At 44.9% G+C, this 26,169-nt stretch overlaps 1 protein-coding gene and 1 long non-coding RNA gene across 5 annotated transcripts in view; both read right to left on the bottom strand.

Annotated features, from left to right (window-relative positions):
• LOC113481332 overlaps nucleotides 1–26,169 on the bottom strand; it is a 658,441-nt gene that overhangs the window by 261,394 nt on the left and 370,878 nt on the right. The window lies entirely within an intron of this gene.
• Nucleotides 1–26,169, bottom strand: part of TEAD1 (TEA domain transcription factor 1) — a 157,630-nt gene that overhangs the window by 27,420 nt on the left and 104,041 nt on the right. Inside the window, exons 3-10 of one of the 4 annotated variants that reach the window (XM_026850871.1) lie at nucleotides 21,069–21,133; nucleotides 18,270–18,332; nucleotides 18,119–18,181; nucleotides 9,873–9,884; nucleotides 8,535–8,669; nucleotides 8,296–8,342; nucleotides 7,338–7,399; nucleotides 4,053–4,177 (exon numbers count right to left, since the gene is read on the bottom strand). In XM_026850871.1, coding sequence (XP_026706672.1) covers nucleotides 4,053–4,177; nucleotides 7,338–7,399; nucleotides 8,296–8,342; nucleotides 8,535–8,669; nucleotides 9,873–9,884; nucleotides 18,119–18,181; nucleotides 18,270–18,332; nucleotides 21,069–21,133 — 572 coding nt within the window. The remainder of the gene's footprint in view (nucleotides 1–4,052; nucleotides 4,178–7,337; nucleotides 7,400–8,295; nucleotides 8,343–8,534; nucleotides 8,670–9,872; nucleotides 9,885–18,118; nucleotides 18,182–18,269; nucleotides 18,333–21,068; nucleotides 21,134–26,169) is intronic. The other 3 variants (XM_026850868.1, XM_026850867.1, XM_026850870.1) reach the window with 3 other exon arrangements.

Genomic DNA, 26,169 nt, shown 5'->3' with positions numbered 1-26,169 from the left:
CTTGTTAGTTAGCTGAGAATATAGTTCTATAGGGTAGGCAGTAATTAAAGGTAACTAAAACGCTGGTGCTTGAACCTACAAGGGCAGCTTCTATGCACCATTTAGGAATTGTACTTGAACACAAAATGCCACAAAAGAAAATACAGCTTGACATTTGTAAACCGAATTGATTTTCATGTAAAAGGAGGAGTAATTTCACCCCTCCTTAACTGCAGAGTCAGTATTCCAAGATTTTGCAACTGTGCCATCTTATGTCTCCCAGGCTATCTTCTGCCATGCAGAGTTACAGTGAGGGTTGCTTATTGTTTCCTTTCTACAATTTTTTCTTTTGTAAATGGAACAATTTTGTGGCTAGGCAAGGAAAAAAAAGTCAACAGCCCTCCACAAGTGACAGGACTCTACGGAGCACATTTCCGACCCACTAGAATGCCCACTCTAAATTAAAATAACTGCCTGACATTGAAGGGCTTTTGTACTTTTAAACACCAATTGCCATTGGAAGAACCCCAGAAATGTTTAAGGCCTCAATCCTACAATGAATTCCCTGTGGGTGGACCTTTGTGTCCATGCACAGCCCCACTGAAGTCGCTGGGAGTCACCACGGGCAGACACACCTCAATTTCTAATTGCTGCCCAGGAATATAGACAGCAAGGGACCTCCCAGGATCACCGAGTCCTGGCCCCAGGTGCCATGTCAAATAAGCCCTTTTCAATAAACTTCCCGGTTACATTTTAAGCTAGAATTGGTCTATTTGCCCCCACTACTATGAGGCTTTCTGGCTTGGTTTTGGGTTGAGGGAGAGAGCAAGGTAGGGACATCTTTTTTTAAATAAAACATTGGAAAGACATTTGAACAAAATAATACTTGATGTCATTTTCTGTTAGAAGTCAGATGTGCAAGGAACACATAACTATCTTTTTTCAGAAGGTACGTGAGAACTCTGACATGACTCTCAGGTAGCAGCGTACACATATATTAGTTTTTGAGGTCAGCAGAGGCACAAAGGCATACAGGAGATGCTGCAGCCACAGCACATGCCTATATACCTGCATATGCACACTGTGCAAAACACACACATTGCCTGGCTTGCTGACTTTATTACTTAAAAAGTAATAAACCCCCATCCTTTGCTGCACAAACCGTGTCTGCAATAAAACGTCTCACCAACACAAAGAAAGATGTACAAAACCACAGGCAGAATTCACATTTTTTTCAACAGTGCTAAAAGAGGCCGAGGGTTGGCTCTCACCTCCGAGGAGAACTCGGTGCTTGCTGGAAAAGTGCGCACTGGAAAGGGGGAAGGCTGGCAGGAGGCAGGGCCCCTCAGAGCTGTCCCTGCAGACAAGTGTGCACCAGTGCCTGCCCAGCAAACGTCCTCTGCGTTTGCCCTGGGGACTGGTCACACCGTCTTGGGGGTTTTTTTTATGCCCTTGCTTAAGATCGAAATAATCCAATTTACTCCATTTGATATAAGTAATGCTTCCCCTTCTTCTGACTCCCCTTTCCCAGGCAGTGGTGGTGACACGCTGCCCATGGGGGCCTGCCCCTCGGCTCCCCCCGGCCCAGGCTGTCCCCACACAGCCCTTGCACAACGCTGCCCCACTGCACTTGCAGCGTGGGTGCAAAGAATGGTCTAAATTAATGCATGACTGGGAATTGACTTTTCTTTGTGTCTCATTTTTGCAATGTTACAGCACACAAGTAACTTTTTATAAACAAGTCTGGGTAGTTTGATGCTCTTGCTTCTCTAATAAGCCTGCATAAGTGTTCTGCATTTAAAAGGTGGGTTTCTTAGCAGCATGCTCACAAGCTGGGACAAGCTCCGGTGGGCCTTGCTGCACCCTCAGGAATTCCAGATAATATTAGTTTACTCCAGCTCTACAGTATCTATGGGGCCATCCCGGGTAACCGTGTTTCTATTCAGGCCTCTACTCCTTCTCTGCAATGCAAGTGGATGTGTTGCATTCCTCCGAGCCTGCACCTGCCTGAAAAATGAAAGCCCCAACGTGGCCCCAAGGCGGTGGCCCACACACTGTACGTGACACAACCACCTCCGAGCCGTGCCACCATGGGCCAGCGGGGCCTGCGGCTCCGGGCCCTGCCAAAGCTGCATTTTCTCATTTTTGGTCTGTCAGTTATGTTGCCAATCCGCTCATGTCACTCGGATGGTTTGATGTTGCAGACATCAGTGGTGTGATGGGCAACCACGTGTTATCTGTTTAGAGCGTACTTGGTTTGAGGGAGATATTTCTTAAAGGGAAAGCCATAAGTTACTTAGTTGCTGAACTCTCATTCATTCTTCTACATGAAGCTATGCAGCTACACAGAGGCTCCACAATGTGTAAGCCCACGGATTTTGCAAGCAGTTTTGCATTATAAAAATCTATGGGGAAAGGATAATTAAGTGGTCTACCAGCAAAACAGTAAATCAAAATACACTGAGATGCCCGTTCATTCACATACAGCAGAGTAACGCTGAGCGCTACATGGCCACATCCTGTTTTCCCGATAACCTCGAGGCACACACAAAACATCCTGGTGTGCAGCAATCTCGGCATGGCAGAGCCCATAAATCAGCACGACATGTTACACAGGGTCAGCGAGGCAAAGGCTCCGAGAGCTGACTATCGATAAGGCTGCCTGATAGAAAACCTAGATGTTGCGTTTCTACACCAGAAATACAAACCGCTGCCTGGATGAGCTGGGGGCAGGGGCTGGAGAAGGCATTCCAGCTGTGGATTAGTCTGGAGGACACTGAGATGAAGCTTTAGCCCACCAGAGCCAGGACTGCGAGGGGAGTGTGGGGATCAGGGCCTCGGGAAGGCAGAGGGATTCCAGGGAAAGCACGCAGTGCCTAACCGTCAGCTAAGTGCCGAGATAACTGTACCCGCCGCCAAACGTTTCCTCCCTCAAAGTTACTTCAACCTGGCAAAACATGACATTTAGCAAACCAACAGAGTGCCACACGTTTAGTGTATGAATAGTTGAGATATGGTGTATTTCCACTGGGATGTTTCTCCACCAGGAACATTCCTCTGTTGGAAGGTTTCTGGGCTATGTCTCCAGTCTCCATTATGCAGGGTAAACACTCCCTGGATAACACCCCTGGCCAGAGCCCATAAATACTATGGTTTCCAGTGCTGAATTATAAAGAGCAAGTGATAGCTTCTCTCTGCTCCAAGCTACTGTATTTTACCAAACATCTGAACAAGAACGGCCATTCTATATCGCCCATTCATGACAGTATTTGCTTTTCAGAAATTATCTCGGTAAGAATTCTCAGGTTCAAGCTGAAAGAAGCTCTTCTGATTTATTTGTGATGCCGTAGAAACAGTGCTAGGCTAGTAACAAATGTTCCTGGCAAATATATGATGATTAATATCAAGGTTCGAGGCTTACTGGAGTAAATGAAACATTACAGCCAACTTCATAAACTACCCTTGCAGGTACAGTATGCAGTCTAAAAATGCAAGCAAAACCAAAAACTTCCTAAAAAAAAAAAATCCAAACCTTGAATTGGACTCTAAGACACAATTAAAGATCAGGAAAGACTGAATGATTGGACATTTAGATAGGTAACCTCAATTTAAAAAAAAAAAAAGTGATACAGTTAAATGGTACACACTTGGGAGGCTGGACCCAAAAGGGACAATCCTGATACTCAGAGGCAATCCCAAATGTCAGATATTTAAAATAATGTGCATAGTTTCTACGCAAGTCCTTAATTTTGTTTCTGCTAGGAAACAGATTAGGCTCTGAGCACCGAATTAGTGCCAAAACCACCCCGCAGTATGGCACAACTGCTAAACTAGGTCAACAATGAGGCACCATAGCCAACTGCACCTGAGAGGTCTCTCACTTCTGCAAGTGGGGAAACAAAGAGCCCAAGAAAGAAAAATACAGTACTAGAGTGAAAGAAATATTACACTGAGCAGTAGCAAATGCAGAAACACCAGGTATATTCCATCAGGCTTCACCCCGGGAAGCATCCTCAGGGGTGGGGAGCTATGGAAAAAACCTGAAGATTAGCAGACACGAGAGCAACACTTACTGATTCGGGATCCCTCTGCTGTTCAAGGAAAGCCGAGAACTCCACCAGCCTGAGCTTGGTCGTACCAATCGATCGGCCCTGCCACGCAGGGACTGAGGGAGCTGGAGCTGACGTAGGCTCAAATCCTAACAGAAAAGAACCATTTTCATGAAGAAGTTGACAGTTCCTCAGTTCATAATTTCTGAATTAAAAATAATTGGGAATTATGCATGTAGCCCTTGGATGTTTATATTTGTTTTAGCAAATAATGAATTCAGATGAGTTAAAATTGGAAAAACACAGAACAGTATGTAGAAAAAGAGGCCCCAACCCAGCAAGCTAATAACGGTGCAAATAAAAGACCTACTTCTTTGTTTCCTCGGGGCTGTAACTCACTGTAGTATTTTTGTTTAAATTATGTACTAAATTGTAGAGATTTATAGAGACTTCATGTAGACTTACAGCTGACCCTTCCTTGGAAACTGGCAGCAAGACTCACAGGAGATATTACTGCCTTGGGAGTCAGGAGAACTGGCCTCCATTTCTGGCTCCTAATGTGCCACATGTTACAAGTAAATCACCTCTCTTTTTGCCTGTTTCTTCTGCCACTCTCAATTCCTCTCTCCTATTTAGAGTATAAGGTTTCCAAGGCAGGGACTGTCTCTTACTATGTATTTGCACATTGGGTCTTTGACTTCTTTTGGAGCTTTTAGGCAGCATTATATTACAGATAATAATAAATAATTACTGTAGAGAGCTGAATCATACCCTAAAAAGAAAAAGAAGGTTTTAAATTGATAATAAAGAGGGAATGACATGATCTAGAGAGAGAAGGGATGTTAACCACCATCCCTAATTCACCTCAAGAGAAAGAATAAATGCTACCTCTTGCTCCTCATGATGGAAAATTAGATGAGAAGGAAACAAAACAGTACAGAAAGAAGGGAAAGGCAGCAGCTTGAAGGCAAAACTGATCTTGGGAGAGAGGCTGGCACAAGGAAGGCAGGGGAGAGGCACCAAAGATTTAGAGAACTAAGATAATCCTGAACTAGACTGAGAACCAGGGAGAAGTCACAGGTAGTGTGTGTCCATATGCCGTAACGCGGGTACGGTACCTGACTAACCCTCAAATTTAGGCAGTGAAGGTGTGAGGCTCGCATGAAACAGGGAATTACAAACGTGACTGGTTAGACATGAACAGGAATTCTAATGAAGCAAAAACTCATGCATGAGTTTTGACTGATTTAGGAATATTAATAATCCTATTCTGAGAGAAAACATGGAAGAATAAAAGACAGTTCAAAATGTCTGCCTTAGGAAACAGTGTTATAAATTAGGAACATCAAAAGAAATGAAACAAGCAGGAATAAAAAAGATAGTCCTAGTTTTAAGCATTAAGTAGCAGCAAGTTAGAAAAGGATAGAAAAGGGGGTAAGAATCAGAAAACTGCAGTTCAGCGTCAGAAACATGGTGTCATTTGGCCAGGGAGACTTAAAATTACTTATCAGCTGCAAAGAAATAATTATCTTCCCTGAAACTGGCCACAAAACCAACTTGGGAAAAGGAGTAGGGGAGTAGCCATGTGAAGGGCTTGATCAGTTTGAGCAATGGAAGTCAGAATAAACATCAGGTACTGATCAAAACGGTATCAGGCAGAGTAGGACCTTCAGGAGGAGGAACAGTTAGCAGCAGCCAGGTACAGAGAGACGTTTTATACTTAAGGCTAAACTTACATAGTTTTGGAGGAGTTTTTAGCCTCAGCTTAAAATAAATTGAGGCTTGTTTTCATTACAAATGGAAACAAGTTTTAGCTATTGAAAAGGAAACATGCATCCTATTACTCATTTTTTACAAAGCATTTTCCAACAATACGGAATGCTGACGGGAGATCACAGAATCAGAGTCAGAAGGGCCCTCGGGGATCACCTGGTCCAACCTTTCTTGGCAAAAGCATGCTCTAGGCAAGACAGCCCAGCACCCCTGTCCAGCTGCATCTTAGAAGTGTCCAGTGTTGGGGAATCCACCACTTCCCTGGGGACATTATTCCGGAGGCTGACTGGTCTCATTGTGAAAAATTTTCCTCTTGTGGCCAATCAGAATCTCCCGGGACTAACTTGTACCCATTGCCCCTCGTCTTTTCCATGTGACTCCTTGTAAAAAGGGAGTCTCCATCGTCTTTGTAGCCACCCTTTAAATACTGGAGCCTGGTGATAAAGTCTCCTCTAAGCCTTCTTTTCTCCAGGCCGAACAACCCCAACTCCTCAGGCTTTCCTCATGTGCCAGGCTTCCCAGCCCCGGGATCAGCTTTGTGGCTCTCCTCTGGAGCCCCTCCAGCCTGCCCACAGGGATTTTGTGTAGCAGGGACCAGAACTGAAGACGGTGTTCCAGGTGTGGCCTGACAGGCTCTGAGCAGAGTGGGATAATGACTCCTTTACCTCTGCTGGTGATGCCCTCGTTGGTGCAGCCCAGCACCCTGTTGGTCGCTTTGCTGCCGCCGCACGCTGTCCGCTCTCGCTGAGCTGGTTGTCTGCCAGGACCCCCAGGTCCCTCTCCACAGAGCTGCTCCCCCGCCAGGTGGATCCAGCCTGTGCTGCACTCCTGGGTGACATTTGCCCAGGTGCAAGACCTTACACTTGTCCTTGTGGAACTTCATCAGGTTCTTGTTAGCCCACTCCTCCAGCCTATCCAGGTCTTCCTGCGGGGCGGCTCTCCCTTCCCAAGTGTCCACTTCCCCCCTCAGTTTGGTATCATCATCTAATTTCATCAGGGTACATTTAATGCCATCATCCAGACCACTTATGAAGATATTAACGAGCGCTGGGCCCAATATCAATCCTTGGGGGACTGAACTTGTGACAGGTTGCCAGTTTGAAAAGGTGCTATTCACCACCATCCTCTGGGTGCAGCCTGGCAGCCAGTTCCCCACCACCACACAGATCACTTGTCCAGACCATAACCCATGAGTTTCTCTAGGAGGAGGCTGTGGGGAACTGTAGCAAAAGCCTCGGAGAAGTCCAGGCAGACAATGTTCACCACTTGCCACACATCAGCTGAGCTGTCACAACTCCTTGATTAGGGCTTCCTACCTAAAGTGTTAAAAAAAAAAAAACAACAACCCCAAAACCTCCAAACCTAATGATTTTCTCTCTTACATGATCAGGTAATAGGACATTGGGACTGGGGGCTGGTTTGGCTACAGGGAACATTAGATACGGAGTAATGTCTCTGTCCATCACAGGAATCAATACATCACATTCAGTATACGACTCAAGTCTTTTTAAAGGAGATTATAAATGGAAGAATTACCTGAAATGGGAGCTGTGACTGATGGCTGTATGGGATAGGCCTGCTGAACGAATGGCTTTACGCTGCAATACAGAGTTACACAGAAATCACGCACCATGCCATTCACAGTAAATTCCGTTAGAGTCACAGTATAAGAAAATCCATGGTTAATGACCTTTACCCATAAACACAGCTCCTCCTTGCGTAGCATATTTAACGGACAGACAGAAGAGAGGTAACAGAGGGGGGGATGAGAATTACACCCAACATCTGACAGCAAGGAGCCCATCTGCGCCCAGTCACGCAGCAGGAAACCCGACCCGCCCGGCACAAGGGTTGCAGCAGACATGGGTGGGGATTGCTCCGACTCCCAGTAAATCCAGAGGACACTGAACTACAGGGGCAGAATGACTCCCATGGACCTGAAGGGAATAAGGTGGGGAGATGCTGTAAAATAAGGCTGGGAAACATTGCTCCAGAGACCACCGCAGGGCTGAAAAGGTAACACCTGACAGAGGGGCAAATCTTCCTTCTCCACACGCTGCTGCTGCTACCATGCTGCAGAAGGGCAGTAACCCCACTGGTCACTAACAGGCCTCCTGAAGGCACCTCCCGCCCTGCAGGAAAATACGTTCCCAGTGTTGCTCATATAGTTTAAAAAGGATGGAAGTATTTGTGTTGGAAACTTATCCACGGGTAAAACCTTACCAGCTGCCTCCCTGGCAGCATCATTGCATCTCATCATGCAATGGGAGAAGTGGGCCCATTAGGTGTTCAGGCTCAGCTTTGAGGTCTGGGATCCCTTCTGACTTTTTGAATGTGAGTTCACATCACTGTAAAGGCTCTTCCTTTCCCTACAACTATCTTCTCCTTTTTAGAATAATTTGCAAGGCCTTGTCTCATTGATATCCTCTGGTAGAGAAGTGCCCAAGCCAGCCCCGCACTGCATGTAGAAGCATATTTTAATTTTCAGACTTACTCTTGTGAGGATCCAGGCTGCCCCGTTTGAATCATTCCCGGCCAAAACTGAAAGAGGAAAAACAAACAAACAGACCAACAATTGTTTTCTTTGTTGAAAGATTTTGGATATTTTTGAACAAGCATGATTCCTTTTGCAAACACAAGTGAAAGCATTAATCCATTCATTCAGCCTTAGTTTTCTACTGAACATTGTTAAAGAATACAGGGATTTTTTTGGGGACTCGGCTAACAACTTACCCCAGGTGCCCCAGGAAATGTAGGACGGGGAATTCCTGGCAGGCCCAGCTTGTTGTGAATAGCAGTAGCTGAGACTATCTGAGCTGATGACATTGCTGCCATGTGCTGGAGTGCTTTGTCCTTTGCTGTCTGATCCTTTAATATGACAATTACATGGAGTCTTAAAACATTTGGCACAACAAATTATGTTAAATAACTGCAGCTACAAGCACATAACTAAAAACTTAAAAAGCCACACAGAAAATGCAAAAATAGCAAACCATGCAGGAAAAAAAAAAATACAGCACGGAGGCTAACACTCAAACTACCTCAAGGCAAAACCTCCTCTCAGACATGCCTGGTAGACCTGAATTCTCACAGTCCGCTCTGCCAACATGCAGGAAGCTCCGGGAGAGCAAACTACTGCCCACTTGTTTATCTGGGCAAATTCTGCTGATTTTAAATCAGGCTGGACAAAACACGGTCTGCTGCTGAGGCTCTGCCTGCAGGACAGGGAGCACTGAGATTTGAGCTCTATCATTTAGATCTAAGAGAAGTTTGCCTTTTGTATTACACTGTAAAATGAGAGCACAGAACTGCGACTGACTCGCAAACAATGACAGATTTTTCTTCATGCTTACAGGTTTAGAAACATATTGGATTCTGGTTTACAACGAGTATTTTAGAAGTTAGATCACAAAAATGTAAGTAACATTTTAAAATTCCAATTGTGGTATTTTACTGATTTACAGTGTTCCCAAAGAAAACAATCAGCCATAAAATTTCTGCTGTTTTCAAGCATACAGGAACAAGTTTAGAAAAAGATGGGTTGTTATTGATTACTTGTATTAGAGCAGCACTTGGAGTCCTAGTCTCTGCCAATCAGGTATGATCACAGAATAGAAAAGGAAAGCCTCTTAATGCAACAGAGTTAAAGTGAATATCTTAGGTCGGTAAAACAAGGAAACAACAGACTGTTACTATCTGGTAAAGTGGGGTTCCTCATCCAGACGTACTGTATTAATAAGTGCTAATATTTAGGGTATGTGACTTAGAACAAAGAAACACAAGCAGTATTAGGCAAGGATTTTTTTTCTCTTTTTTTTTTTTTTTCTGGTTTTATTTTACAAGCAAAGTAGCAAGCATGCTGGCAAGAGATGCATGCTCTTATATACGATATATGACTTTGCACATATGCTCCCTCTAAAGCTTGTATGTAGTAGTACTATAGGTGAGCAGTTTCTTCTTTTGAATAGCTCCTTTAGAAACAGCACAGGCTGAAAGTACAGGAAAAGCTAGCCAAAAATTCTGCCAAGCACAGCTAAGGTACATAATACTTGGTTTAGTTAAAATACTTACCATGCTTGTTACCTGGATACAACAACAAACAGTTTATTAAAATGCTTGTGTAGAATAGCAGATTCTTAGCAAAATATGAACAAAATAGTGAGACAAAGGAAGAGCAGTTTGCTCAACATTAAATATCAGCTTTAAACAAATGCATTATTTTAACCTAGGGACTGATTCATTAAAAGGGAAAAAAAAAAAAAAAGCCCCCGCTCTGCCCCTGGCAGGATGTGACCCTCGAGTGCACCCGCTGCCACAGCAGCGCTGTCCCCGTCCCCGCACAGCCGCACCCGCCGCTGCTTTCGGACCTCTCTAAGCCCGGGACTGCCTCCCCACACCGAGGGCATGTCCAGAGCAGCTTCTGTCCCGGGCCTGTGCGGTGGGACACGCCATCCATCAGGGCCTGAACAAGGCGTGCTCATGTCTCCAGCCTGCATCCTTCCTATATAAACACAACCAGTTCCCTGGGTAAGAGCTGAAGTCAGCTCTGGCTCTGCTGGCTACTGGCCCTCACCTCTCCCTGCCCCAGGGTGTGCACAAGGGCTTTGCACATGCCATGTTTTACTGGCTGCCTCTGAATGTCTGCAGAGCACTGGCCTAAAAAATACTTTGGTAGGTGTTCAGAGGTGGCAGTATCCCGAGAGTCACGCAGCTCTCCAGAAAGCTGACCCCTCCACTCTCCTGCACAGTAAGAAGGACCCTCCGTCATGAAAACATGAAAATGAGGAGATGTCCTTAAGCAATATGGAGATGCTAGCCCCACCAGACTTTTCTGTTCCTCTTCTCCCCTTTCTCTGTTAGGCGAGCTGGCTTGGAAACGCCAGACCACACAAGTCTCACCTCCAGTCTGCTGAACCGTAACAAAAGCAAACACACAGGGGATCGAAATCCTGTGTGAAATGGATGATGCAGGAGACATGTGTGCCTCTGCGTCCTAGCAGCCTCCAAAACTACACAAGTGCTGCTTCTGCGACTACCCTGTTACTCTCCAGAAGTGCTGTGGCACAACAGCCTCCTCTCTGCAACCAGCCATGCCAGTGCCGCCACAGGACGGTGCAGCCATGCCTCTGCTCCTGCCAAATTCCCAAACTCACACTGTTCGGCTGCTACAATGGCCTTACTATTAGGTGGATCTGAACCAAAGGAGAATTTAAAAGTAAAAGCTTTGTTAGGGGTATAAAAGTCCATACCTGGGAGTTGCACGACCCCAGGATAAATTGTGTATCTAGGACATAGTTCGTCTTGCCTCACTTCAGCCATCTAAAGTCTCCAGGCTAAGGCAGCTGGCTCACTCCCTGCTATTGTTAGTGCAGTAAGCACCTACAGGAGACAAGGAATTTCTTCCTCACCAGACACTGAAACCAACTGGAGTGCGTCAGCTCCTGTGATGTTACAGCTGGCCGAGCACTCGAATGGAAGCCTGGACACCCAACTTCTACCTGGCAACAGGTACGGCCAGTAAATCCCACCATGACTGACGAACTAAAGACATTTTTGAAGATCTATACTTCCTTCAAGACCTTCTGCTCACAGAAGGAGAGACACTTAGACTGTGCCATGGGGTTCCTGGCTGCCATTAGCAGTGAGTCGGATGATCCTGAATTTTAGGAACAGTGACAGGGATTTTTGAGGGAGAGAACATCTTTTGTTTCATAACATGAGAAGGGATGTGCCTTCCTTCTTGCCAATTGCTTTTCCCCCTTTACAATATTCTGTATTCTGTGGTGGCGAATCATCTCATCCTCTTTGACCGATTACATTTTCAGGAGGGTGGAGAGAAAGCAAAAACATTTAGGATGACAGCTCAGAACTACTGCCCTTCAACAGGGTTAGTCTTGAGGAGTTTCAACAAGTCCTACAAGGTATCCCAGTGGTGACAAATTGGCCAGCTCCACTGAACATCAACAGACTCAGACCAACATACGTCAACAGGAATTTCACCTTTTGTAGGCTTAGGAACCTCTGCATAGCTGGGAGATCGGTTTTCCTCAAAGTAACTGTAACTTCACATTCAAACATGAAAGAAATCAAATTCGAAATCAAAAACAAATACATAAGAGGTCCTGACTTCCATTGGCAAGAGAGCACCTTCAGCTCCCGGAATATTATGGAGAGCTGCAAGGTGGTACCTATGCTTGCATAATCAGACAGACCTCATAATCTTCAAAAAACCACATTTTAAAGCTGTTTATTTAAAGTGAAGTATGAGCTTGTTTGCCACTTAAAAGAACAAGCATATCTTGGAGGTTTTTATGCCATAATGGAGAGTGCCCGTAACCAGAAGGGAATGAGTCTTTCTACCTATCGCTGCAACGTGGCTGCTTCTGGGATGAAACTTGGTAACTGATTAATAACACACAATGGTATTACATCACAGTTTAGGCAGCAAGAGAAGCAATATATCCAATTAAAATGGCAGGGGTAATTTAAACAGGCAGATTACAGTAATTACCCAGGTTGGAATTTGGCCAGGACAAATGGGTTAACACCCCTACTCTAAACAGGAACGTTGTGGGATTTTTAATGACTGCAAATAGTTAAGACTTTGGTTTCCTATCTTGTCCAAGACAGAAGGGGTTTGGTTTTGCTCTCACTTGTGCTGCCGTGTAAAGCTGGAATAAATCTTTTCAGGTCAACGAGGTTTACGCTGATCTACATAAAATAAAAGTTTGGCCTGGCGTGCTGCAGAGTCCTGTGCTGAGGTCCGGCAGAGGCTTGGGGAGCCAGTATCTCCTACTGAATCATTAAATCCTGCTGGAGCTTAAGGTCCTCCTTGGATAGGTCCCATCTGGCCCTGACCTAGTTTGACCCTACTTAATTTATGAGCTCTGAAGGGATTGCTGCTGCCCAGGAACGACACTGTACTAAGTAACAGACTGCACTCTTACACTGCTGCCTTCCCCTGCCCCTGTCAAAGTCTTCTGCGCCGTGGTACGTAATTGGTAATGAATGTTACTGAGGTGGATTTAGAGTACAATCAGTGGAAATCTGGTCTAGTTCCACTAAACTCCTAAAATATCATCACTCTAATGGAGATCAAGAGCTGCCTCCTGTTTTAGCTGACTACTTCTGGCTGCAGTTGCAAACACTCTGTTTTTGGAAGGCATTAGCACTAAGAATCTAATGCAAGGAGACTATACAACTTTTAATGAATCAGGCCCTTGAGGTTTACTTTTCATCCATTGGTTTTGGAATGCAAAATACATAGTTAAATTAGATAATAATAATTATAATAATTCCGCAGTATCATCCAATTATAAATCTTAATATCTATAAAAGCCCCACATGAAACAAGAATTGTACATGACAAGCACAAAAGGATTTGTGCTTGACTTTCTTTTAATCCAACATAAACAGAAGAATAATTCAATCAATCAGTTCAAACAAGTTCTACAGCAAAAAATAAAAACTGTTATCCTAGAATGATAAATGGGGCTTGGAATAACATGTTATCTACGACTTTGTGAGAAAAAAAAATCTAAGACACTACGAGGAAAAGTAAGCACAACAGAACACAGTATTAATTCAAGAAGCCCTAAAACCTGTACCAATATTTAAAATACAAAACTTTTCTTGTAACGAAAAAAAAAATAAGAGAAGAAATGACAATTTGCTCACAAAATGAATATTACAGTAACACTAAGATAAAACAGATTCCTAATAAGCAATTTTGCAGATGTTATTTCTGCTCAGATCTCGTATTGATTCAAATAACCTTTGCAATAATTAGCTGTAGCTCAAAAAAGATAAACAAATCATGAAAATATACAATTGTTCTGGACAAAAGATAGAGAGCACTTCAGTGTTTCTAGCCCTGATCTCCAATTTGCTTATTATTAGAGAAGACAGGAGTAAATACAAAAGCTGGCTATTTCAGCCAGGCAATAGCTAATGCCAAGAAGAGAATGCGCATTCAAAGCTGTCCCAACTTGCTGCCTAATGAGTAGCAATTAATCCATCTTATTGTATTTCAAAATGCTGAAGACTCCATTCACATCAAAGGGAATTTTTCAAGGCTTTTATCATTGTTCATTTAAAAAGTATAGAGCTATCTTTAGCATTTTATAATTGACAACAATATTTTCTTTTTATACCTCAATGCGGAATGTAGAATAATGGATTTTGAAACATGTCATACATGTGAACTGTAGGCATTTTAATGTTTCTTTTTGTCTCTAATTAATCTTGCACTATGAAAAAATATCTGAAATTAAAGTCTAAGACAGACGTATATCCTGCTGTGAAGACCTTTACTCCCTATTTATGCACAACTTATAATCCATCTTTTCTCCTGAACGGACAGAGGTGACTTTGGTTCCTCGTCAGTGCAAAGGAGGGAAATGCTGCAACCTAACACTACGGACTGGTGTACTCGACATGGAAATAGAACATTAGGGCATAAAGATTTGGCTTTGCCTCCTCCAGTTACTGCATGAGAGGAATTGTCATGAAGAGGAGCCACCTTTCAGATCTGTCTCCAAGGACAGCTTTATCTCAGCCTCTCCTTCCATTTTCTTGAGATGAAATTTCTCTAACTTCAGGAAGATTTTAATAACCTCAGAAAATTAAGACTAAAATCTCAAAAATAGGAGTATTTTCCCGCTGTAAAAATGAACAACAATGTAGAACATCCCTGGAAGGGCTGATGGGACATTCTCTACAGGTGATCTTGAAACGCAGCAAGAGCATTTACGAGCAAACCTCTTTCTTGCAGGCTAAGGATCCACCCATCCGAGCGACTGTAGGCATTTATCAAAGAAATGGGACTTTGCTGGACCAAGCAGACTATGGCACACAGGTGGGATTCCAATCTATTAGGCAAGCTTCCATAATGCTTTATCCGGTGCCATGGGCAGAGATAGCGTTGAATTCCTTCCACCCATTTGAATTTTTTCAGAAGGCAAACCCAAGAAGATATGCCCAGGTCCTCTCCTTGCAATGAGCGGGATTCAGATCAAGGCAAGACAGAAAGATCTCTTGGTATAAAATAAATTCAGCAGGTCCTTGGGGAACAAGAGTTATTTGTTATACTCTTCATCAAAGTAATAGACCAGGAACTGAGGTCAATGGGACTGATTGGCCACATCCCAAAAGATTGATAAGAAAAGGCATTATGAAGAAAACTGCTCTCAACAGATGTCAGCTGGGGGAAAGAGCCTCCAGGCCATGCCCCTGCGAGCATCAAGAGCCTGCCCATGACCATTTCAGCTGGAGCAGCGCTGGCACATGGGGAACAACCGGCTTCCCAGCAATACCCTGCTTTGTGAACACATGGGGGGTGCGCAGAGACGATGCCTGGAGGCAAAGAAAAAGAAACATGGGAGATGGAACTTGTAGCTATGGACTGGCATGAAGGATCTCTGTGTTAATTCAGAGTGCTTTCCCCTCACGCTGTAGGTAGGAAACTTGACATCAGATGCATGCGGGGTTTTTTGAAGTAGCAGCTGTTCCCCTGGATAACACCAATCACAGGTTCATCAGAGTAACTGCAAGCAGCAGTTCCTTGTTAAAAGGGCGAGGGTTGAAAGCAGTGCTTCCCTTGGTTATCTTCTTCTTGGTCACCCCTCCACCAGGAAGCGTGGGCAGCACCTGCTGCAGGAGAATGAGAGGATGTTGATGGGGCAGCCCAGGCTGCTGCCACAACGGCCCTCGTGGAGATGGCGGACACTCGTAGATGCCATCTTGTCTTCCTTTCACATCAGCAATGTCCTTCTCAGGCAGTTTTCAAAGCACACTGGACCATACACGTGGCTCAATACAGGAATAATATGAAACATGGGCAGTAGCACTAACAAAATGTCTGGAGGAGCCAGGCTCCGTCTCAGGTCCAAAACCAGTGGCTTCTTCCACTTTCAGGGAGTAATTGCAGCTCCCTGGCAGAAAAAAACGAGGGCTCTCTTTATGAGAAAAGCAGCTTCCTCACAACGCCTTCTTGCATCGAAGTCTCACCTCTTCCATGTGGGGAAAAAAGGTCTGTGGGAGGCTACAACGTCTCTAGAAGAGGCCTGGTGCAAGGGGGGAAATGTCTGTTTGCTGAGACCAAGAATGGCAAGAAAAAGAGGAGGGAGATGGGGAGGACCTGGCTCCTCCACCCTTTCTGGGCAGGCCTCAGGCTGCGGGCCACGAAATAGTCATCAGGGCTGTGCCAGGGCTCCTGGAGGAGCTAAATCCTGGGGGCAGCATGTGTACGCAGGGGCGGGAGGAGCAGCCCAGGACCCACTGGCCAGCAAGACCCACCGGGGAGGGGAAGGGCTGCGGTAGCTTTTGCAGCCAGCGATGCCTGGAGGGAGGCAAACCCAGGGGCTGCACACATCTGTCCCCAGCGTGCACTCCGTCCTCACCCGGCAGCTGTAGAGAGTCAAAGCAAAAGCCCCTGCGGAGTGTCTGGGGAGTGGAGGTGGGAGGCTTCCTGAGGCAATCAACTCCTTGCACCAAAACGGCAGCTCCCCCACTTCCCACTCGGTCTGGAGGAGCTGCAACTGACGGCTGGGAAGGGGCACCCAAGTCTGGAGCCCTTACTATATATTTTGTTGCCTTAACAGATCTTTCCTTCTTCAGGCAACTCCTTAAAATGAAAAATCCCTCTGAACCTCTATTTACTGCAAATGGCATCTAGGCTAGAGGTCTCAAATATTATTTGGGTTTAACTAGCTGCTTTGGAAAGCTTCAATAAAAATCAGACAGCAGGTGCATTACTTAGAAGTATTTTTTTGCTTTATAAGTGTCTTCATATTTTAAGCTATTTTGGGCATTCAGAATGGGAAATATTTTAGAAGAGTAAATCCAATATTTCTGTTAGGCTCCTAGGCCTGTAGTTTGGTATCTCAGTGGGCTCCCTGATTTTTGTAGCCCTGAGCACTCACCAGCCCTACAAAACTCCCTGAGAGCTGCTGGTGCAGAGCACCTCTGCAAGTAAGGCCACTTATTTACATACTTAATTTTAGGCATCAAGGATTGACAATTTAAGCTTAAAATGCTACATATCTCTGTATTATTGCACCCTCGGTTAAAAAGCAGTATGTTTAAGTTGTCTTAGTTGTTCTTTACGAACCCCAACTGCTCAGCCAGTGCAGCTAAAAAGCCAGCCACCAACAGCCATACAAGCTTGCCAGCATGCTGCCCACTGCGGACGAAAAGCCCAGTGCTTCTGTCAAGGAGGCCTGTTACAAAGCCAGGCTGTTATTTATATGCTGCAGTTCCAGGATCACGGTAAGCATCCGCAGTGCTCACCACTTAGCATTGTGAAATTACTTTCTGAAACATTTTGCTTTCCAGCTAGAACAAAAATGTGATTTGTTCTCATCTGGAAAAAAAAAAAAAATCTACAAAAAGAAAAAAAAAAGGAGGGAAGTAAAAGATTTACAAGTTCCTTTGCTTTTTATTGAAAAGAAAAAAAATCCAACAGTAAAAATTGCAAAACCATCTCTTCCACTTTTAAGTAATGTGAAAACAAAACGGGTCCCAAGATCTCCGCTGGAAAACTTGAAAAAACAAGCAATTCAAGAAACCCCTATTAAGCATTTCCAAGAGTTTCTTTTTATCATTAGAATATATTTCATGGAAAGCAGGGAAAACAGGGACATGTACCATTCATCACATCAGATTAAGCAAACATACTTAATATTCCCCGAACAGGACTCTGATTGAGGCTCTCCAAAGACTAAATGTCAAGATTTTACTTAAAAAAAAAATTAAATTTCAGGGAATCTTGTAAATAGTATGCAACTTGAGGTGATACTAGATGTATTCTAGAAACACCTTGTAGTTAGAGCAATCTTGATAAAACTGTGCTCTCTGGCACTTGGAATAAGCGATCTGTTTTAAGTATTCTTGATAGCATTTCAAAAGCATAGACAAAAAACATTTGGGAAGGGAAAATGATTACCCCAATTACCCCTCTGGAAAAAGCAAAAAAGAAAAAGCGTCTACACAACTGCATAAAAACCCCGTGTATTTAAATACACTCCTAGCACTCAACTGTTAAAAAAAATAATGGACTAACGGGTTAAAAAATCAGGTTTAGGTGCTGAGCTGTTACAAAGAGTAGTTCACTTTGCATTTGGACAGTGTTAAAACGACGTTTTTAATGGGGATGCTAGTGCAGAAACCGGAGATTAAACACAAAGAGACGCAGACAGCTACCACATGCAGGAAAACGAGGTTACAGGCACGGCAGCACCAGGCGCTCGCCCATCACCGCGGGGAGGAGGAAGGGACAGGCATAGCAACCACAAGCCCAAAAGCAGAAAAGCGCATACCTTCAGCTTGGAATGAAAATCACGAGATTTCCTTCTGGCAAGAACCTGAATGTGACTAGACACCTGCAGGGTAGGGGAAGGGAGGAAACAAAGGAAAAGCCTGTAACCATGGAGATGAAAAGCCCCCTACAACTGGGCAAGCCAAACGTACCTTAATGGCGGCTTGAATTTCTCGAACTTTCTTTCTTGCTAAGACCTGTATGTGACTAGACACCTACATTGTTCAGGTTTATAGGGAAAAAAAAAACAACAAACAAAAGAAAAACAAAAAGCAAATCAAATTTAAAATGTCTATTTTTTTTCTTTAAAAGAAAAAACTTTTCTGAGGGGAGGAAGTTATTTGCATCTTCAGTAAGCTCTGCTGTTAAAGATACCACATTCCCAGCCAGATACCAAGCTCTTAGCACCGGGGCTTAACAATACAGGTCATCACTGCAGTGACTTGATTAAGGAAAAAAAAAAAAAAAAAAAAAAAAAAAAAAAAAAAAGGTAACCCACCAGTTTGTGCATTCAGCTACAAGACAGAAGACCCAGTTCACAGCTGGAGGCAGCCCATGTGCTTTGGTACCGATCCCGTGCGTGGCCAGGCCCTGCACTCTCGTGCAGGGAGCCAACAGGATTCCTACCCCATCTGCCGGGGATGCAGATGCCCACTCTGACCATTTGCCACTAGGCTCAAGACATAACTTGGCACCGAGAAGTTTTATCCATTATTTATTGTGTTCTGCAGCTCCAGTGAGGAGCCTCAGGCTGCATTTTGACTGCACTGAAATGCTTTAAATTCTGGCACAAAGAATAAAATACTGGCACAGCACAGGTCCCTGAACCTGCGCCGGCTTCCTCGGTAATCTCAGCATCAAGTCTGCCCACAAAACACTCATGTAAGCGAGGACCAGTAACTTGACACCAGCTTGAGTGATGTCCAGGTTTGGTCCATCACCCTTACATTTTGGTAAGAAATTTGTGTAAAGCCAGGCCTGCACTACACCAGTTACTGGTCAGAAGTTGCTGCTGGCGCAGTGAAGGGCCTGGGCCCCGATTCACATTCCTGTTTACTCAGGCCCGTACTGAAACCCATGCTATTGATGATGGGGGTTTAACGATGCTGCCCAGCAGTGCTCAGCACCCTACAGTCCTCTGTGGGAAGGTTTAAAACCTTCAGTGATGGTAAAAATTGCTAAAGAGAAATCTTTTATTCTTCCTTGACCCAGGGTGTACCATATCAGGTGTTGCACATTTTTCCTGAGTTAGTTACAATTCCTGTCTGGGAAAGAACAAAGCAGAAGAAAAGGAAAAACAAAGCTTGATTTCCTCCCTCTATAAGATTATTCCACAACAACAGAACCAAAAAGCCTGTATTTTTAGTAGGGAAGCACACAGTAATGCATAAATGTGCACAGCTCCTGAAGGCCACCTTCGGAGACTTCTTGAGGAAGCAGCTCAGGAACCCCTTTGCAGCCAGAGTCATACTACTGCTTACTAAGCAATTTTGTAGTCAAACACGTAGACCGAGTTTTCACACATGTTCATTTGTTTTGCTTTCAGTGGGATATTAGTGGTGTTAAAGGTTATACAAGAAGCACGGTCATAATGTTTAATTGCTCAGTTGAAACTCAAAAGTAAGGACAATCAAACTTTTCTAAACAGCCTGAAGTGATTTATGAGTCGCTACAGAGGGCTGTACAAGTACGGAGGCAGAACACGGCCATGTGCGAGCCATCACAGCCCTCCTGGTTTCACCACAGCTCTGCCAGCACGTGCTGGCCAAGGACCTAGCCCCAAGGTCTGCATTTTGACTCTTGATGTCGTTTTAAGATCCCAGCGTAACCTCTGACTCTTGGGGCTCACATGGGCAAATCGGGGCAGAACTTGGGACTTTGTCTTTTGTCTCAGATTCCTTTGCCAATCTTTTGTTTGTTCTCCGCATGCTGCAGTTTCTCTCCCTTCTCATGTCTTTTTTGATCCCTTGTACACATGTTTTCTTCCTAACTGACGAAGGGCACCACCCAGGGCAAAAAAAGTGCTTTAAATCCAAGCACTGGCAGCAGGCCATCTTTGTGTGTGCCGACTCAGCAGCACCTTCCCCTGCACTACAGAACACACGCAGCATGCAAGTGCACGAGCCTCTGCCTTCCCCTTTGCCCTTCTCCCCATCCACGTGTGTGAAAATCTCACACTTGACATCAGAGGAAGCGAGGGGACTCTGCCATTTGCAAAGCGTTTTGAAACAGTGCAAGGGTTTAGTAACCACTGCGTAAACTACACAGAGCGTGTGCCTTCGGTGAGGCTGCCGATCACCGTGGATATTCTAAATTAAAGGATTTAGTCATATGAGATAAGTTAATGGTTATGTGATAATCATCTGAAAAAGACTTAAGACTGGTTAGAGGTTTATTCTGACTCTTTGATGAATGAAATCTTACCGTGGTCACAGACGAGGAGCCTGAAGGCTCTTAGGGGAATTTTTAAATTATTTTTTCAACCTGTAGCAAGTACTGCCCATGAGCTGAGAGAATGATTATGATCAGTCCTGCTGGACAGTTTTTATTTATTTAGCTCTCTCTCATCCAAGGATCATAACCTCTATGATATAGGCAAACTGGCTGGACTTTTAGAAGTTCCATTATTCACCATCTCAAAATAATCATTAAATTCTGTAATTGTCCTTATAGCACAGTGCTTTATGCTTGTCCTTCCAACTTCTGAATTATTTTTTTCCTAAATAATGTACACATAGGTTAATAAAAAATGCAGCCTCAAGCTGCCACTGAAATTATACACAACATAAGACCCCAGAGTTTTAAATATTCTCTAAACAGCATGTATTTAATCTGAACAGTGAAGTCAATACATCGTCTCGTCAGAGCTGGAGCACAGACAGCCACTGCAGCCAAACCCGCCATGTTTTGTCATTCACTGACATGCATCCTTCCCCAATGGGTTATTTTACCTGCTTCCTGGTCCGTGTCTTCCCTGTTCTAAGTTTGATGTATCTGGCTATCAATTCATTCCTACCTGAAACAAAGAAAAATTCATGATAAGGGACAAGCAGCATCCCATCCGTAACCACCACCAAAACACCCCATTTAAACTCCATGCACACGAGGCTTATGCTTTCTTACGCATTCTTCACTTGTCCTTGGCCAACTGTTTATCGGTGTTTCTCATTGTTCATCGGTATTTCTCTCCTTAACAGACATCGTATGTGCCACGCAAGCTACGCAGAGGGCTCCAGGTGTGGTCCTGCAGTTGTCTGCAGGCAGGGAAGCACCTCTGTGGCCAGCCGTGGGGCCCAGGCCGATCTCCCTCTGGAGAACCCCCCCATTCTGGGGGCTGACGCGAGGTCCCGGGCTCCCCTGGGTTTGCTTCCCGCTGCGCCGGGTGGTGTTTGCCCCCCCGCCCACTGCTGGGGGGAGCAGCAGCTCTTGGGAACCCCAGTCTAACCGCCAATCACCCAGACATCGCAACAGCTTTTCTCCAAGTTTTATTTCTACAAGGAGGGCGGCAAAACCTACCCTTCCTGCCAGGAAGCACTCCGCCTCCTCCACTGACACACGTCACTGTCCCAGCTGGGCAGGTTATCAATCACACCCTTAACTCCGCGCACAAGAGTGGTCACCCTGCGGTGCCCAAGTCTGTGCTGCGGAGAGGCCGATCAACACGGTGGTTTGTTATTCAGAGCTTTATTTATCTTGGAAATGTACAGTATTTCCAAGTTTCTAAAACGGCTATTTGACTCTTCTTCAGTCACACATTATGCTACCTAATACAAACTAACATTTTCTTTCCTAATAATTTCCTTCCTAAATATTGCTGGCATGGAAGATAACACAGTTTTATGTGGTGCCCTGTTTATTTTCACTGCATATTATGTTACTTCTCCATGAGTTGTAATAACTTAAATACACTTGTCCAACAAGTCCTAAGTTATGGAGTTATTTGCATTCAGCACAGGGGATAAGCAGCCCGTCCGTGTGTACAAAATGAGAAAACTGATTTAGCAGCAAGCTGAAAATGGGGAGGTTAAGAAAATAACTTGTCACCCACCAAGTTATTTTAGAGTGGATGAGTACATAGCTGGGGAGTGCAGAAAATCATTGTATCAGCCAGGGACTCCAACTCTTTCAGTGTGATGTTGTGGGGGAGAGACGGGCAGGCTGCCTGTGTCTGAAGGGCATTTTGTTGACTGGAAGACTGAACAGCTAGTCAAACCAGACCTTCATTTACCTTTTTTTCTTCTGCCTCCCAATCTGAGCCTTATTTTACACCCTTTGTATCAAACATCTTCAGGTTCCTGTCTGTTCCGTGGGTTGTTTGCTAAATGGGTATCAGAATACAAAATATCAACCTGCTTCGGAGTAGAGCTGTGTTTTCTCTGATTCTCTTTCTGCTTTGGTCTGGACTGTACGCCAGATCTCCTGCAAGGTGCTGCTGTAACGGTGACAGCAGGTTTGTAACTCTTCAGCAGGTCTCTTCAGGACAAACTTCAAGAGGTAAATTTTGCGTGAGCAAAGAGTTACACAAACAAGGAACATTTCTGCAAACAAGGGAGGGATTTCCCTATGCAGACAGAGGAGCAGCTAGTTACTTAATTTCACGCAAAGATCTTGTCTTTTGCCTGGACAGAAGTTCTACAGCCTGTCATGCCCACAAGGTACTTTCCATTTGCAGTGAACAAGAGCCTTTGTGGTCATGGGGTGAAACTAGTGAATGTTCAGTCTCTGTATCTGTCTGTTCTCATGTTCCTCCTCATAATCCAAACCATTTACCTCAAACATGGAGAAATAGTTTTCCTAGTGGTGACTGTCTCCCTACGTCCTTGTGCTGTAACAGCAGCTACCTCACAGTGACAGGATTGCAGATTCGCTTTGCAGGTGTTGGGCATGGACAGAAACGGAGCTGCTCTACTCTTCATTAATACTAGATGGAAAAGCCCTGCAGTGGAAAAATATCATACATCTTGGAAAAGGAACCAACAGAGAGGTTGAGAGCCTGAGGCTACAGCAATGAGAAGGAAGAGGAAAAGATACACAAGGATGGCACATCATACTAAATGTGCTTTGGGCAACAGTTTCCCAAAACCTTCTCGCCTGGTGCTTTTTCTGCCTCTGCAGTGTCCCTTTAACGAGTACCAGGCTAGCAGGGAGTAAAGAGGTGCACAAAAATTAAAAGAAAAACAGGAAGATGCATTTCACCACCTGCTGATGGGGAGCCCAAAGGGGCGGTTGTCTGCAAGAGTAGCAACCCGGTGAGATTCAGAGACCCCCGTGTTCCTGCAATCACTAGTATGACAGGTGGTATGAACACTGTCATATTTTTGAATGTACATTTTGATTTATTTGGGGAATGTTCCCCCTCCAGAAAGTACCTTCTTTGCGTATATATGAGTATGTGCATGCATTAAGCACCCAGAATAGGTTTTTTGTGCAAAAAGCACTGCCAGGTTGTCCCTTTCAGCAGCCAGTGACACTTCAGGGTCAACGACTTCATAAAGTGACGTGAAGGATGCACCGTCCCTCTGTCTGTACTGAAGATGTTTCAGATACCCGGTCACAGCACAGGTCACTCCAGCCATCCCTTGCCCATTAAAGCAGTCCTATGCAGCCCTCAGCTGTAGATGAGGAAGGAAGAGTTAAACCTTCTCCCGGTTTCACAGTTTTCTTCCCAGTCAAGAGAGCTAGGAAATTATTTTTAAAGGAAAGCTCAGATTCCCAGGCAGCCACTTGACAGGAGAAGCAGCTTTATAAAAAACACCGAGCACTGAAAGTCTAGACTGTATAATTCAAAATACCAGTCGAGTGCTGTCTCCAGTTGAGCCCCAGTCTACCCATGAAGTGCTTTGGCTTGATTCAAGGGTGGGCTTCTCTAGCTGCTATCTCGCCTGGCAGGGGTATGACTAACAAGACTGATTTTGCAGGTGATCACTTCCCCTTAAGGTGAAGTCTAGCTGGAGCCTAGCTTGAGAAGAGTCAGCAGGGTGGAATAATTTGACTTAAACGACAGGGAGGAGGAACTCTACAAGGAACTATGCAAAGTGGCCGAGGCAACAGCCTTACGCCGTCCTTACAGCCATGTTTTCAATACAGCAAAGAAACACGCCTCAGGTTTAGTCAGCTAGAGCAGGAGATACTGTAGCCTCAGGAGGCTCACTAAATATCTTCTGCCCAGCCACAACGATCTGAAAAGACGTAACTTCTTTTTTAGACTATCAAAAAGCCATAAACACAAAGATAAAGCACTGCCTGACCTATACAAGACAGACGTTCTCAACTAAATATTTACAGCCTTTATGTTATCTACCGAACACTGGTGATGATCTTTACCAACTCTGACAGATACTAACAGAAAAGATCTTATCTACTACCCATCAACTAAGGCCCAGAGAGGATTTTAAAGAAAGGAAACAATAATCCTGAAAAGACCCTTTCCTGTTCATGGGAATGAGAAGAGTCTGAAACAAAGGGAGGCTCAGGAAACTTCTTTAATTGGCCATTAGAAACCGGGTGAAAAATGCTCACGAATAAATAGATCTGTTTTTCTCTAAGAAGAGCTCAGCTGTGGAAACACTTTCCATACATGCCCTCCCTCTCTCTCCCTGTCATATATATCTGGGAAATTGCCTGGCAGAAGAGGTCAGGTTTATGAACTGTAAATGTTCAGCTCCTTCTTCTTGTCATTCGCTGTGACAATCTCCTACTTTGAATGTTTTGGTTCAGGTACCAGAGAGAGGCGTGGGGAGGTGCCCAGTCAGATAAAACATCTTCGCAGCACGGGAATATTTTCCAAGGATCTTGAAGAGATAGGGAGAGGACCACAACAAATATTTTGTATAGGCTGCGTCTTGTGGGTTGTTTTTTTTGTTGTGGGTTGTTTTTTTTTTTCCACGCTTTTAAATTCAGGCTTTATCTGTCATACCCTTTTGTACTGTCAGTGAAATTGCAAACTATAATTCTTCCTGGACTGATGCTGAGGAAGAAGCATTTTACACAACAGAACATCTTTTTTAATCGCGGCAGAAAGTAAAAAGGGGTTTCAGCTATAAAACAGCGCAGATGCTAGAAAACCTGCGAGGTTTTGCCCTGTGCCAAAGGCTCTGTGGCCCCTAAGGGGGAATGGCCGGGCCCTCAGGGCTCCTGTCAGCCAGGGGGACACAGCTGCCTTCCCAAACTACTGCCCCGTCCCTGAGGAGCATCACCCTAAACAAAGGGGGGCGTGATGATCCCGGGCACCTCACAGGCAGCATGGAGGACTGACATTTCTGCTCTTCTTTTTCAAAATAAGTAGAAGCAGCTGCAAAGTGTGGAGGCTCCCACCCGCCTCTCCCCAGGGGAGGCAGTTGTTGCTCTAACAGAGGGGCCTTGTGTGGGGAAGCCTCCCCCGCGAACGTTCTTTCCAACACCAGCCTAAGCAGCCAAGCATCAGTCCCCACAAAGGTCTCCACAAGGCTCCTGGGTGTCGCCCTTGGTGCTGAGAGTGGGTTTGGCCCCACTTGCCCAAAACGGGCAAGGCCCCCAAGGATGAAAATCAACCCCTGAGTGAGGGGGGCGTAACCGGCAACCCTTTCATGGGCCAAAACCAGCACCACCACCTCTGCACAGGAACCACCAGGCCACCACAGGCAGCGCTACCAGCACCTACAGGAGCTGTGGATGTGCCCCCAGGCACGGCACGTCCCTTTCCCCACGCCCCAGCGCCGCCCAAACCTGGTCCCTGCTGGCAACGGGGCAGTGAGCTGGGGCATCACGTCCCTGCGGCACTGCTGGCCACGGGGCGGGTGGGCACCTGTGTTTGGGACGTTAATGCCACAAATCAAACCTCCACCCGCCCAGCTCCCACGAACAGGCACCATCCCAACGTGATAGAAAGAGTCAAGTGAGGAAATCAAGCCAGTTAGCAATCTGAAAATGAACTGCTAATTTAAAAAAGTTTTCATAGCAAAATAATTCAAGTAACGACTAAGTAGAAAAGCTTACTCTTTTCAAATAATGGTGACTATGAGTGTCTCCAAATTCTACGAGACAGTCACTCGAAACAGGTATTTCGCATCCCGA

This window comes from Athene cunicularia (assembly GCF_003259725.1).
Source record: "Athene cunicularia isolate RWA chromosome 5 unlocalized genomic scaffold, athCun1 chr5_part3, whole genome shotgun sequence".
In the NCBI taxonomy this organism is placed as follows: Eukaryota; Metazoa; Chordata; class Aves; order Strigiformes; family Strigidae; genus Athene; species Athene cunicularia.
This window is presented reverse-complemented; position numbering and strand designations above follow the sequence as displayed.